Source organism: Pleurodeles waltl, chromosome 10, assembly GCF_031143425.1.
Source record: "Pleurodeles waltl isolate 20211129_DDA chromosome 10, aPleWal1.hap1.20221129, whole genome shotgun sequence".
In the NCBI taxonomy this organism is placed as follows: domain Eukaryota; kingdom Metazoa; phylum Chordata; class Amphibia; order Caudata; family Salamandridae; genus Pleurodeles; species Pleurodeles waltl.
In genome coordinates, this window is record NC_090449.1 from 506324853 (window position 1) to 506337489 (window position 12637).

General features: G+C 44.7%; 1 protein-coding gene across 6 annotated transcripts in view; it reads right to left on the minus strand.

The window, feature by feature from the left end:
• TBRG4 (transforming growth factor beta regulator 4) overlaps window positions 1-12637 on the minus strand; it is a 61181-nt gene that overhangs the window by 12209 nt on the left and 36335 nt on the right. For 5 of the 6 annotated variants that reach the window (XM_069210911.1, XM_069210914.1, XM_069210910.1 and 2 more), the window contains exons 4-7: window positions 10187-10358; window positions 9303-9460; window positions 2982-3092; window positions 662-806 (exon numbers count right to left, since the gene is read on the minus strand). In XM_069210911.1, the coding sequence (XP_069067012.1) occupies window positions 662-806; window positions 2982-3092; window positions 9303-9460; window positions 10187-10358 (586 nt within the window). The remainder of the gene's footprint in view (window positions 1-661; window positions 807-2981; window positions 3093-9302; window positions 9461-10186; window positions 10359-12637) is intronic. The other variant, XM_069210915.1, reaches the window with a different exon arrangement.

Genomic DNA, 12637 nt, shown 5'->3' on the forward strand with positions numbered 1-12637 from the left:
TGGAGGGCACAGTTAAATGGACTGATCAGACTTGCCTCTAAATTAGTGTTTCAAAAGCACACTCGACTAGGTAAACGATAAAATGAAAAAAACAAAAACAAAAGTACAGGGCTTGATCTAGATTATGTCTTGGGATAGACTATGCATGCAAAGATCTGCCGATATAAAGCCACGCTTTTCTCCAAACCATCCCACGGGCAGATAGGACTTGATACTTTGAAATGAATTATGACATAGGAAATAATTTTCTGTTTTCGTTCGACTTGACTTTTGAACCCATAAATAGACAGCTGGATCTTTATGTTTTGCCGCCTCTAAACAGCTTCAAACAACCACTTTTCAAAAAATCATTTGTAGGCTTCCTGATAAACCAATATGATACAGAATATATCATGCTCACTACGCCAGTCTGAAACATTCAAGTGTTATCTACAACGTATACTTTTACAATTTAAAATCAGGAGACATTAGAAACCAGAATCAGTTGGACACAACAGAATCAAGCATATAATATTTTACCCAAGTAACTACAGAATGAAAATGACAATGTTTGACAACAGTTTACAAATCTTAAATAACGGCGTGTGGAAACATAACTAGCATTGCCAGCTTGTGTAGCAAGAAAGGGACTTAAGACCATTATCACATTTTGAGTATTTACCTAGGATTTGCATGTAAAAATCTGGTCGTAGCACCCTCTGCAAGTACAAGTCCTTTGCTTGCTGCAGCACGCACAGGGACCATACCAAGTCCACCTGGAACTGTGGATCTAAAGCATCCATTTCGGCAGGTAGTCTCTCGTGCACCTGAAAAGGACAAAGTTAAATGGCAGGCTAAATCAAAGCTGTGAAGCACCTTATGACACATTTGTATTCAACTTCAGTACAATAAATCACACAATCCAATCATCTTAGAAGGAACAATGTGACCAGGCAACTAGGAATACAAAATCTGATACGTTATAACAGGCATAGTACAAAATCAATTCAATATTTTTTTTTTATTCGTAACCTAAAACGAGGTTCACATAAAACAAGATGAAGTAACAAATGACAGTAATTACACTGATATATGTAGCAAGTTGGCTCTGTATATACTATTTCAAAGTAAGAAATAGTGTGCACAGAGTCCAAGGGTTCCCCTTAGAGGTAAGATAGTGGCAAAAAGATAATTCTAATGCTCTATTTTGTGGTAGTGTGGTCGAGCAGTAGGCTTATCAGAGGGTAGTGTTAAGCATTTGTTGTACACACAGGCAATAAATGAGGAACACACACTCAAAGACTTACTTCCAGGCCAATAGGTTTTTATATTGAAAAATATATTTTCTTAGTTTATTTTAAGAACCACAGGTTCCAGATTTAAATTAAACACTTTAAATGTAAGGTACTTCACTTAGATACTTTAGGAACTTTGAATGAACACAATATCAAGCAGGCACAGAAAGTACACCCTCAGTGGCACAGGGGCGGCCGGGTGCAGTGTGCAAACAGTTGTCGGATTTTAGATAGGAAGTAATGGAGGGACTCGGGGGTCACTTCAACGATGCAGGCAGGCACAGGGGGGCTCCTTGGGGTAGCCACCACCTGGGCTAGGCAGAGGGTTGCTCCTGCACTGGAGTTCGGTTCCTTCAGGTCCTGGAGGCTGCGGGTGCTCCAGTGTTGGTTCCAGTCATCGGGTTCCTTGTTACAGGTAGTCGCGGTCAGGGGGAGCCTCTGAATTTCCTCTGCAGGCGTCGCTGTGGGGGCTTAGGGGGTTGTCTCTGGCTACTCACTGGCTCACAGTCACTGGGGAGTCCTCCCTGAAGTGTTAGTTTTTCGTAGGTCGAGCCAGGGGCGTCGGGTGCAGAGTGGAAAGTCTCACGCTTCCAGCGGGAAACGTGAAGTCTTTAAAGTTGTTTCTTTGTTGCAAGCAGGTTGCAGGTTTTTGAACAGGGACGCTGTTCACAGGAGTTTCTTGGTCCTTGGGTGCAGGGCAGTCCTCTGAGGCTTCAGATGTCGCTGGTCCCTGTTGGATGCGTCGCTGTTGCAGTTTTCTTCGAAGTTGGGAGACAGGCCGGTAGGGCTGGGGCCAAAGCAGTTGTCGTCTCAGTCTTCTCTGCAGGGCCTCAGGTCAGCAGTCCTTCTTGTTAAGGTTGCAGGAAGTCTAGTTTCCTAGGTTCTGGGGTGCCCCTAAATACTAGATAGGGGTGTGTTTGGGCCTGGGAGGGCAGTAGCCAATGGCTAACCCTGTGGGGTGGAGGGCACATCCCTAATCCTATTGGGGGAATCCTCCAAACTAAAGATGGAGGATTTCGCTAGGCAGGGGTCACCTCAGCTCAGGACACCTTAGGGTCTGTCCTGACTGGTGGGTGACTCCTCCTTGTTTTTCTCATTGTTCTCCTTCAGCCTTGCCGCCAAAAGTGGGGGCAGTAGCCAGAGGGGCGGGCATCTTCACTAGCTGGGATGCCCTGCGGCGCTGTAACAAAAGGACTGAGCCTTTGAGGCTCACCACCAGGTGTTACAGTTCCTGTAGGGGGAGGTGAGAAGCAAAATCAGCTCATCAATGATTAGAGGGAGACAGGTGCTAGTAGCAATAGACAAGCTGGGAAAAAACTGCTTTCTCCCAGCTGATGCAGTAAAAAACAGGCCAATCCGTCTCTGGAATGCTTGCAGGAGTTTGCAATCAAATGTTGTGCAAGGCAGATGGAAAGAGGATGGTAACGTGAGAGCAAGATGGATGCTAGGCTGTGGTACTGGAGTTAAATTGTCAGCTTGGGACCAGTTGATCACAGTTCTAACTCCACCTTCTATACTTAACTAAATCGTATGCTTCCGTGCAAACTTAATTTTGCCCCAATACCATTAACTCTAAAAAAGGAAGCATGTAGAACAAAAGAATAATGCAACTTTTAAAGGATATACTTAAAAAAAAAAATCTATAAAACAAAGTAAGTAATGCTGAAGTGTGCAACGGCCAAGGAGAACAAGCAAAGAAGCGCTTACCATGTCAAAGAATTGGTCTCCTTTGCTGGGCTGGTAATTAAGTCGACCAAATGCCAAGACGAGATTACATATTTGAAGTGCTGTGAACTTCTCAGCATTGTCCAATATAAACTATCAATCAAACATAGCAGAGAAGTATTAGAATTCACAAATCATTTCTCAATGTAAAGCATGATCGACTGCAAGCTACAGTACTTTTCCTGCCCTCCTAAGAAAAGTTGACAAAAAACCTAGTAATATTTGGATAGCACGAGTGATGAGTGTAATGAGAGTTTTCGGGTCTTATTCTGTATTGGGTGAAATTTCACACCTAGCAACAAGAAAGTACATTTTAAACCTGCCCATATAGATACATCAGACGTCTGATAATAATGGGCTCAGGGTGGGAAAAAATGTTGAATACCCAAAAGTGACAAACAGAACGAAAGATCTGAAGGAAACCTTAACAGAATCACATAGGAAGAGGGAAACTTTAGTACAAAGAAGTGTAAATAAATAGGTTAATTTTATGGCTGCTCAAAATGTCATATGTCCATAAATGTAATTGATCACTCATCACAACCCACCAACTAGTGAACGTGGTTATGGTTAAGCCTGCCTTTAGCTAACTGTAAAGAAATATAAACTTGTATAAACAGTAGACCAAAGGGAGACTGACCGGCCAGTAATAACGGATATCTTTTGTATATTTTGTTATAGTTGTGATTTAATACCACTACGACTACTGGAGTGCATGTCTGATAAAATGTCCTACTGGGCAGGAAGTAGCAAGCTCTACCAAACACTGCTTTCTATACAATAGAAAATAGGCAGTCCTTTGACAAAGTGTTAATTTGGTGAAGTGGTAGTGCACTCATCCACTTTATGCAAACCTCTATCTTGCCATCTTGTAATGGTAGCAGACAGCTGCTCAACACAATAAGTATGACTTGTTCTGGCTAGAAGTAATGCGGTCATCAATCAGCACTGGCCCGAGAGACAACAACACAGTGCTTGAAAGTCTAGAGCTCGGAATTGCAGTCTACCTTTCTACTGTAAACCCATAACTGTATTTCGTCCTTCCGAGATGAATCTAGATCTTTCCTCCACCTGTAGCCCCTCTCCCTAAAAAAAAGTCCTGCCATTGAAATGCACTCCAGTGCAGCAGAGAGAGTACAGTAATTTGTTTCATATAAATGTACACTAACATGTTGATCTATGAGGTGCTGTAGGCGCTACCTGCTCTCACCCCATAACTATAGCCAGTGAGTAACAACGCCCTCTAAGGAGGGCAAAGAATGAACTAATCTGTGAAACCTTTTTGAAGCGGTAGAGCAATAAGTCAGGGTGAAAGAACATTTGCTCTGTAGTACAACCGCCTGGCAAGGGTGGGGTTACTAAGCAGATGGAACAGAAAACAATACATGAAATGTAATAAAATAGCAATAAGAATAACAGATTAGTGCCCAGCGCGTCTCTCCCTTGAGCCCTAGTTACCCACTAGGGTGATCAGTTACATAATACAATTAAAACAAATCGGGGGTATTCAGATGAAGATTTATTACTAATGATTATACATCCAAATTCATAGGTAGGAAGTAAAGGACCTATAACCAGACATGAGTATTTTAACCGATGCATATTTATATATTCAATGCTAGGATGGTGTGTATCATTTAACTGGATTTAATACCCATGCCAGGACAGAAATTAATTGATCAGAACGTGTTATTGTGTTGAAGTATCATATGAATTAATTTAGACAATTTTTATATCTTTGCTTTGTGTTTTCATTAGCTTGGAAAAGCAGAGGGTCTGCAAAACAGGTGTGGGCTGAGAAGACTTTCGTAACTGGATAAAACATTGTTGTAATATTTACTACTTATCAGTGGACTGTGCACTGCTTTGTTCTGAAAAGTTTCTGGTTCAAGTACGGACTATTCATCAAGAACCGGACAATAAATTTGGATGTATAATCATTATTACTGTTTTTAAAATGTATGTAACATCACAAGGCTATTGAAACTCAGTGTACGATAGACACCTCAAACAAGTGGAAGCCAACAACAGAAAGCCAGTGTGCAATGAGATGGGGTTTTATGTGATTTACAGAAAAGCTATTTCATAGAATACAATTAATGAGAAACCTTTTCATCTAAACTGTTTAATGGACATTTTTAGAATGAATGGCATTTTCCTTCTCGTAGAAAGCGATTCATAGAATGTCTTTTTGGTTGAAATTGCATTTTGCAAGCTTATTTTTTAAATTATGAATGCAATGGTTACAGAGCTCATTTACGTAAACAGTTTTGCCTGAGATGTTTATTTCAGTGCTTTACTTCAGGGGAAAATTTCATATTTATATCTTTTACGCTGTCAAACAAGGACTTTCAATTTGCTGACCCCTCACCACACAAACAAGAGCCATTGCTGACCCCACCAAATCCCTAAACACATCAATCCCTGTCCCCTAAAATCACTCACAACACAAACTACATTCCTCCCTGAAAATCATCCCAACCCTGAAACATAATATCACCCACTACCCCAAACTCCACAAAGTGCTAAACCATAAAAACCCTTTTCTATGCCTAAACCCCACCCATCCTATACCCTTAAAACACCTCAGCACACCCACACGTCACCCCTCCCCTGAGCCATAAAAACCCTTACCGCCCTTAAACACTAGCCATCCATGACCTATAAGAACTTATTACATTAAACTACTCAACCCTGAACCCTAAAACCTCCTCTCAACCCTTTCTTAATCCTTAAAACCCTTCACCAACATCCTGAAACCCAAAAACTCTTCACCACCTCAGCCACTACCATACTTGAACCTTAAAAGCCCCTCACAAGCCCTAACCTCCCCTATCTATGAACCCGAACCCCCCTCAATAGACTTACACTCCACCCATGCCTGAAAACGAATACCTCACACACCTAAACACCACTCATCCATGAACTTTAGAAGCCCCTCACCATCCCTACACTGCAGCCATCTACGAACCCTAAAAACACCTTTCTATGCCTGAATCCCAATTACTCTTGACCCCTAAAAATCCTTCCTAGCTCTAAACATTACTGTAAGGAAATGCCTCCTTGGCATGGTTGCCCCCTGACTTTTTGCCTTTGCTGATGCTATGTTTACAATTGAAAGTGTGCTGAGGCCTGCTAACCAGGCCCCAGCACCAGTGTTCTTTCCCTAACCTGTACTTTTGTATCCACAATTGGCAGACCCTGGCATCCAGATAAGTCCCTTGTAACTGGTACTTCTAGTACCAAGGGCCCTGATGCCAAGGAAGGTCTCTAAGGGCTGCAGCATGTCTTATGCCACCCTGGAGACCTCTCACTCAGCACAGACACACTGCTTGCCAGCTTGTGTGTGCTAGTGAGGACAAAACAAGTAAGTCGACATGGCACTCCCCTCAGGGTGCCATGCCAGCCTCTCACTGCCTATGCAGTATAGGTAAGACACCCCTCTAGCAGGCCTTACAGCCCTAAGGCAGGGTGCACTATACCATAGGTGAGGGTACCAGTGCATGAGCATGGTACCCCTACAGTGTCTAAACAAAACCTTAGACATTGTAAGTGCAGGGTAGCCATAAGAGTATATGGTCTGGGAGTTTGTCAAACACGAACTCCACAGCACCATAATGGCTACACTGAAAACTGGGAAGTTTGGTATCAAACTTCTCAGCACAATAAATGCACACTGATGCCAGTGTACATTTTATTGCAAAATACACCCCAGAGGGCACCTTAGAGGTGCCCCCTGAAACTTAACCGACTGTCTGTGTAGGCTGACTAGTTCCAGCAGCCTGCCACACTAGAGACATGTTGCTGGCCCCATGGGGAGAGTGCCTTTGTCACTCTGAGGCCAGTAACAAAGCCTGCACTGGGTGGAGATGCTAACACCTCCCCCAGGCAGGAGCTGTGACACCTGGCGGTGAGCCTCAAAGGCTCACCCCTTTGTCACAGCCCAGCAGGGCACTCCAGCTTAGTGGAGTTGCCCGCCCCCTCCGGCCACGGCCCCCACTTTTGGCGGCAAGGCTGAAGGGAACAAAGAAAGCAACAAGGAGGAGTCACTGGCCAGTCAGGACAGCCCCTAAGGTGTCCTGAGCTGAGGTGACTAACTTTTAGAAATCCTCCATCTTGCAGATGGAGGATTCCCCCAATAGGGTTAGGATTGTGACCCCCTCCCCTTGGGAGGAGGCACAAAGAGGGTGTACCCACCCTCAGGGCTAGTAGCCATTGGCTACTAACCCCCCAGACCTAAACACGCCCTTAAGTTTAGTATTTAAGGGCTACCCTGAACCCTAGAAAATTAGATTCCTGCAACAACAACAAGAAGGACTGCCCAGCTGAAAACCCCTGCAGAGGAAGATCAGAAGACAACAACTGCCTTGGCTCCAGAAACTCACCGGCCTGTCTCCTGCCTTCCAAAGAACTCTGCTCCAGCGACGCCTTCCAAAGGGACCAGCGACCTCTGAATCCTCTGAGGACTGCCCTGCTTCGACGACGACAAGTAACTCCCGAGGACAGCGGACCTGCTCCAAAAAGACTGCAACTTTGTTTCAAGAAGCAGCTTTAAAGAACCCTGCAACTCCCCGCAAGAAGCGTGAGACTTGCAACACTGCACCCGGCGACCCCGACTCGGCTGGTGGAGAACCAACACCTCAGGGAGGACCCCCGGACTACTCTACGAATGTGAGTACCAAAACCTGTCCCCCTGAGCCCCCACAGCGCCGCCTGCAGAGGGAATCCCGAGGCTTCCTCTGACCGCGACTCTCTGAAACCTAAGTCCCGACGCCTGGGAAAGACCCTGCACCCGCAGCCCCCAGGACCTGAAGGACCAGACTTTCACTGCAGAAGTGACCCCCAGGAGTCCCTCTCCCTTGCCCAAGTGGAGGTTTCCCCGAGGAAGCCCCCCCTTGCCTGCCTGCAGCGCTGAAGAGATCCCTTGATCTCTCATTGACTTCCATTGCGAACCCGACGCTTGTTCTAACACTGCACCCGGCCGCCCCGCGCCGCTGAGGGTGAAATTTCTGTGTGGGCTTGTGTCCCCCCCGGTGCCCTACAAAACCCCCCTGGTCTGCCCTCCGAAGACGCGGGTACTTACCTGCTGGCAGACTGGAACTGGGGCACCCCCTTCTCTCCATTGAAGCCTATGCGTTTTGGGCACCACTTTGAACTCTGCACCTGACCGGCCCTGAGCTGCTGGTGTGGTAACTTTGGGGTTGCTCTGAACCCCCAACGGTGGGCTACCTTGGACCAAGAACTGAACCCTGTAAGTGTCGTACTTACCTGATAAAACTAACAAAAACTTACCTCCCCCAGGAACTGTGAAAATTGCACTGTGTCCACTTTTAAAATAGCTATTTGTGAATAACTTGAAAAGTATACATGCAATTGAAATGATTCAAAGTTCCTAATGTACTTACCTGCAATACCTTTCAAACAAGATATTACATGTTAGATTTGAACCTGTGGTTCTTAAAATAAACTAAGAAAAGATATTTTTCTATACAAAACCTATTGGCTGGATTTGTCTCTGAGTGTGTGTACCTCATTTATTGTCTATGTGTATGTACAACAGATGCTTAACACTACTCCTTGGATAAGCCTACTGCTCGACCACACTACCACAAAATAGAGCATTAGTATTATCTATTTTTACCACTATTTTACCTCTAAGGGGAACCCTTGGACTCTGTGCATGCTATTCCTTACTTTGAAATAGCACATACAGAGCCAACTTCCTACAATTACCCTTCCTTGAACCCAAATACCTCACAATAGTTCTTAACGCTACCCAAGTTTAAAGTAATTTTGGAATTTCCCTTAAAATTATATTTCCTTTACGACGTTTCCTTTAATTTTTGATGGTTTTGTATTTCCTTAAAACTGCATTTGATTAAAATTGGTTTACGACCAGTCAGCCAAGCCTCATGCTGCAGTTTTTGGTTTGAACACTATCCAAAAATATTTATTATGTAAATGTGAAACCAAGAGGATGGTCTCAGCTAAGTTATGGGGAGGAAGGGATAGCGACTTAAAAATCTCAAAGCTAACATCATAACTCTGGTCTCTCAGTTTGAGCAGACCTCATCAAGTTCTGTGCACAAGACTGGAGTACTACTCTCATCCCTCTGGCAATGTTTACAATTGAAGAGCATGAGGACGCTTACATTTAGTTCAAATGCTTTAGACTTTTGCGCGCTCTACACACACGTTAGCACTATAGTGGGCTACTTAGGGTAATTAAGAAAGGAAACACAATTACTCCGATTCTCTTCACATCACAGGTTTCTTCAACATCATCAGATGCACACAGCTCACCTCTGTGAATGCTTCAAAAAGCGGCAGGCTGAGCCACTTCAGATAAGCCATCGACTTTACACAGCGAGTCACTTCACTTGGGGTCATCTCCGAAACCTTCGGTAACATATCGGATGCCATTTTCTGGAGCAACTGGGCCTGATGGAAATTCAGCTTTCCTTTAAAACGGTAGAAATCAGGAACTTCTTTCACTTAACTGGCCAACTTTTAAACCGGGAGGCCCTACAACTTCAGCAAAGCACAGGCTAGGTAAAAGACACAGCCTCCCATCGGGAAAGGCAAGAACACTCAAAATTGAAATAAAAATTACATTTATTAAGTTATGGTTTATGGCTTTAAGGGTTTAGAAGGGCACTAAATGATTTTAATTTGTCAGGCCCACATATTCATAAGGGAGACACAGAAAAGTTCTAAAATCATTCATTTTAACCGATTATGCTAATAACTTCACACCGTCTAGATGTAGAACTAATGCCACATCAGACAAATGAGCTGCCTGAGCCTCACATCTGCCTACATCAAAATAAATTCACAACCCATTCCCAACTAGGCATTGCTGATGTAATTTACAAGTTAACCAGCGATGAGGAGGAGCACAGCCACACAGCAAGGTGTACAACAAACATGCTTCTATGCAGACACAAATTAACTACATGATTTTTAGTACAGCCATAGGCTTTTGATACACAGCATAGGCTGTATTGATGCTCACTCAAGGCTGGACTGCATACCCTAAATAGTACATTAGCTAGCAGACTGTGCCTCGGTGGATCAGTGCTCATTAGTCTGTTTCGGAGCAAGAACACAAACCAATTACTGAAACAGAAATATGAACTATATGGTGGTGTTTATGCCATTCCTTGCCTTCGGTTATTGGCTATTACCAAATGCAAAAGCGACATCCAGAAGAACACCAGTGCTCAGCCCGAAGTGTCGCTGTACAAGATGGTATGAAAGGGCACGCAGGAGGGAGACAGAGCGTCGTTTCTGGGCAGCTAAAGCCAACAACACTTTTCGTGTTTCTTCCGGGGTGAAGTGCTCTGCATATTCCAATGCCTGCAATAAAACAGAAGACAGAAGACACTTTAAAAACGGAGGTATGAGCTGCAATACCACCAACGGGCTATCATGAGGGATCACCCTTATAATGCAGTGTTCGCATCTCCGGTTAAAGACATTCTTCATAGGTAAGGACAACAAGCATTGCCAAAGCCAATAGGTCTCACCTATACAAAAGATATTGGCTTTGGCAATGTCTTTTTGCCATGTTGTACACCAGAATGGCTGCTGTTCAGCAGGCTAAAAGTTAGTGGTGTGGAGTGTCGCAGAGTGAAGTGTGGGAGAGTAGAGTGTCTAGAGTGGATTTCTTGGAGTAGAGTGTTGTACAGTGGAAAGGGGACAAAGAGTTGAGTAGAGGACGTAGAGTTCAGTGGCAGAGGGTTTCAGAGTTCAGTTTTGTGCAGTGAAATAGGGTGGAGTGTGGTGGACTGGAGGAGAGTGGGGTGGACTGGATTGGTTTGTGGTGGGGCGAACTGGAATGGGTGAACTGGAGTGGGGTGGATTAGGTTGGCCTGTAGTGGGGTGGACTGTATGGGAGTGAGTTGGATTGGACAAGAGACAGGTGACTGTATGGGAGTGAGTTAGATTGGACAGGAGAGGGGGTGGACTGTACTGGAGTGAGTTGGACTGGAGTGGAGTGGGTTGGGGTGGATAGAGTGGATTGGACTGAGGTGGGTTGGACTGGATTGGGGTAGACTGAGGTGGATCGAACTGGAGAGGGGGTGGACTGTAAACGTGGGCTGGATTGGAGTGCAGTGGGCTGAACAGACTGGTTGGAGTGGTGTGGGTTTGATTGGGATGGGTTGGTGTGGGGTAGACTGCACTGAGGTGGGATTGAGGAAGGTAAATTGGAATGAGTGTGCTGAGTGAGTGGGGGGGTGAGATTGGGTGGACTGGAGTGGGGTGTATTAGATAGCGTGGGGTGGACTGGAGCAGGGTAGATCGGACTGAAGTGGGATAGAGTGGGGTGGATTGGGGTGAGGTGGAATGGATTGGAGTCAGGTGGGTTGGAGTGGATTAGGATTGGGATGGTATTGGATTGGACCTGAATTGGGTGGATTGTGGTGGCATGGACTGGAGTTGGGTGGGGTGGATTGAAGCGGATGAGAATGGATTGAGGCGGGGTGGTGGGGGCAAATTGGTGCGGGGAAGGCTGTTTTGGATGTGAGTAGGGCAGATTGTTTTGGATATATACGTGGGGCAGAATGGAGCAGGCAGAATAGGGTTAATTGGGATGGAGTGGGGTATGGTGGACTGGAGCGGGGCAGCCTGTTTTGGACTGGAGCGGGGCAGATTAGAGTGGGTCAAAGTGGAGTTTGTCAGATTGTTTTGGATTGGAGTGGAGCAGATTGTTTTAGATGGAGGCGGAGCAGATTGTTCTACATTGGAGCGAGGCAGATTGTAATGTGGTGGCTCAGATTAAAGTGATTGGTTTTGCATGGAGTGGCCTGGACTTGTGTGGGGTGGATTGGATTGGTCTGGCGTGCACTGGATTGGCCTGGAGTGGACTGGATTGAGCAGGGTGAGATAGGGTAGATTGGAGTGTACCTCACAATTGTGCTAAAGCAGAATTTTGGAAATTGCACATAAGAAAGAAACAATGTCACTTTGTGATATTTAGAACAAGACAACTGTCCTCTTGAGTACGACTCCCACAAGGAAAGGCAAAATAAAATATGAGGGCAAGCGAGAAAAGAAGAAGACTTGGCAAATTAAAAGAAAAAAAAAAAGTTAATTTTAGAAAATTAAAAAAAAAAAAAAAGCTTTACATTTGTGTTTGTCCCGCTTGGGACGTTTTTGCCAGTCACACTCCTTTAGTTTGCAGCATACTAAAAAATTAAAAAGAAAAACCTAGTATCTAAATCAATTCGGGAGCAGCGGGTAGACACTGATTACGTTGAACCAATCAGTGCTTAGCTCCTGCCCCACGCATAGGAAAGGAAATGATGATATGCCTGCAGTGACCAATTACGAGGCAGTAAAGCAGAGTGCCATGCAAGCCAACAAATGGTAAGGAAAAGGCAGGCTCTAAGCCCTTCTCTGTTTACAAGAGCGCCTCACAAGCAATACGCATGCGCTAGTGCATGCTAACGCAGGCTCGACCCTAAAAGGAGAGGTGTGATCATAGTAACATATTAAATCTCTACAATTATTTCTACAGCTTACATCCTCTGATTGCTTGATATCTCAGAAAACCTTCTCCTATTATATTCTTAAAACCATGCATGAAAAAATTGACCTTTATTTACTTCTACTCGACTGCTCCTTTCTTTTTC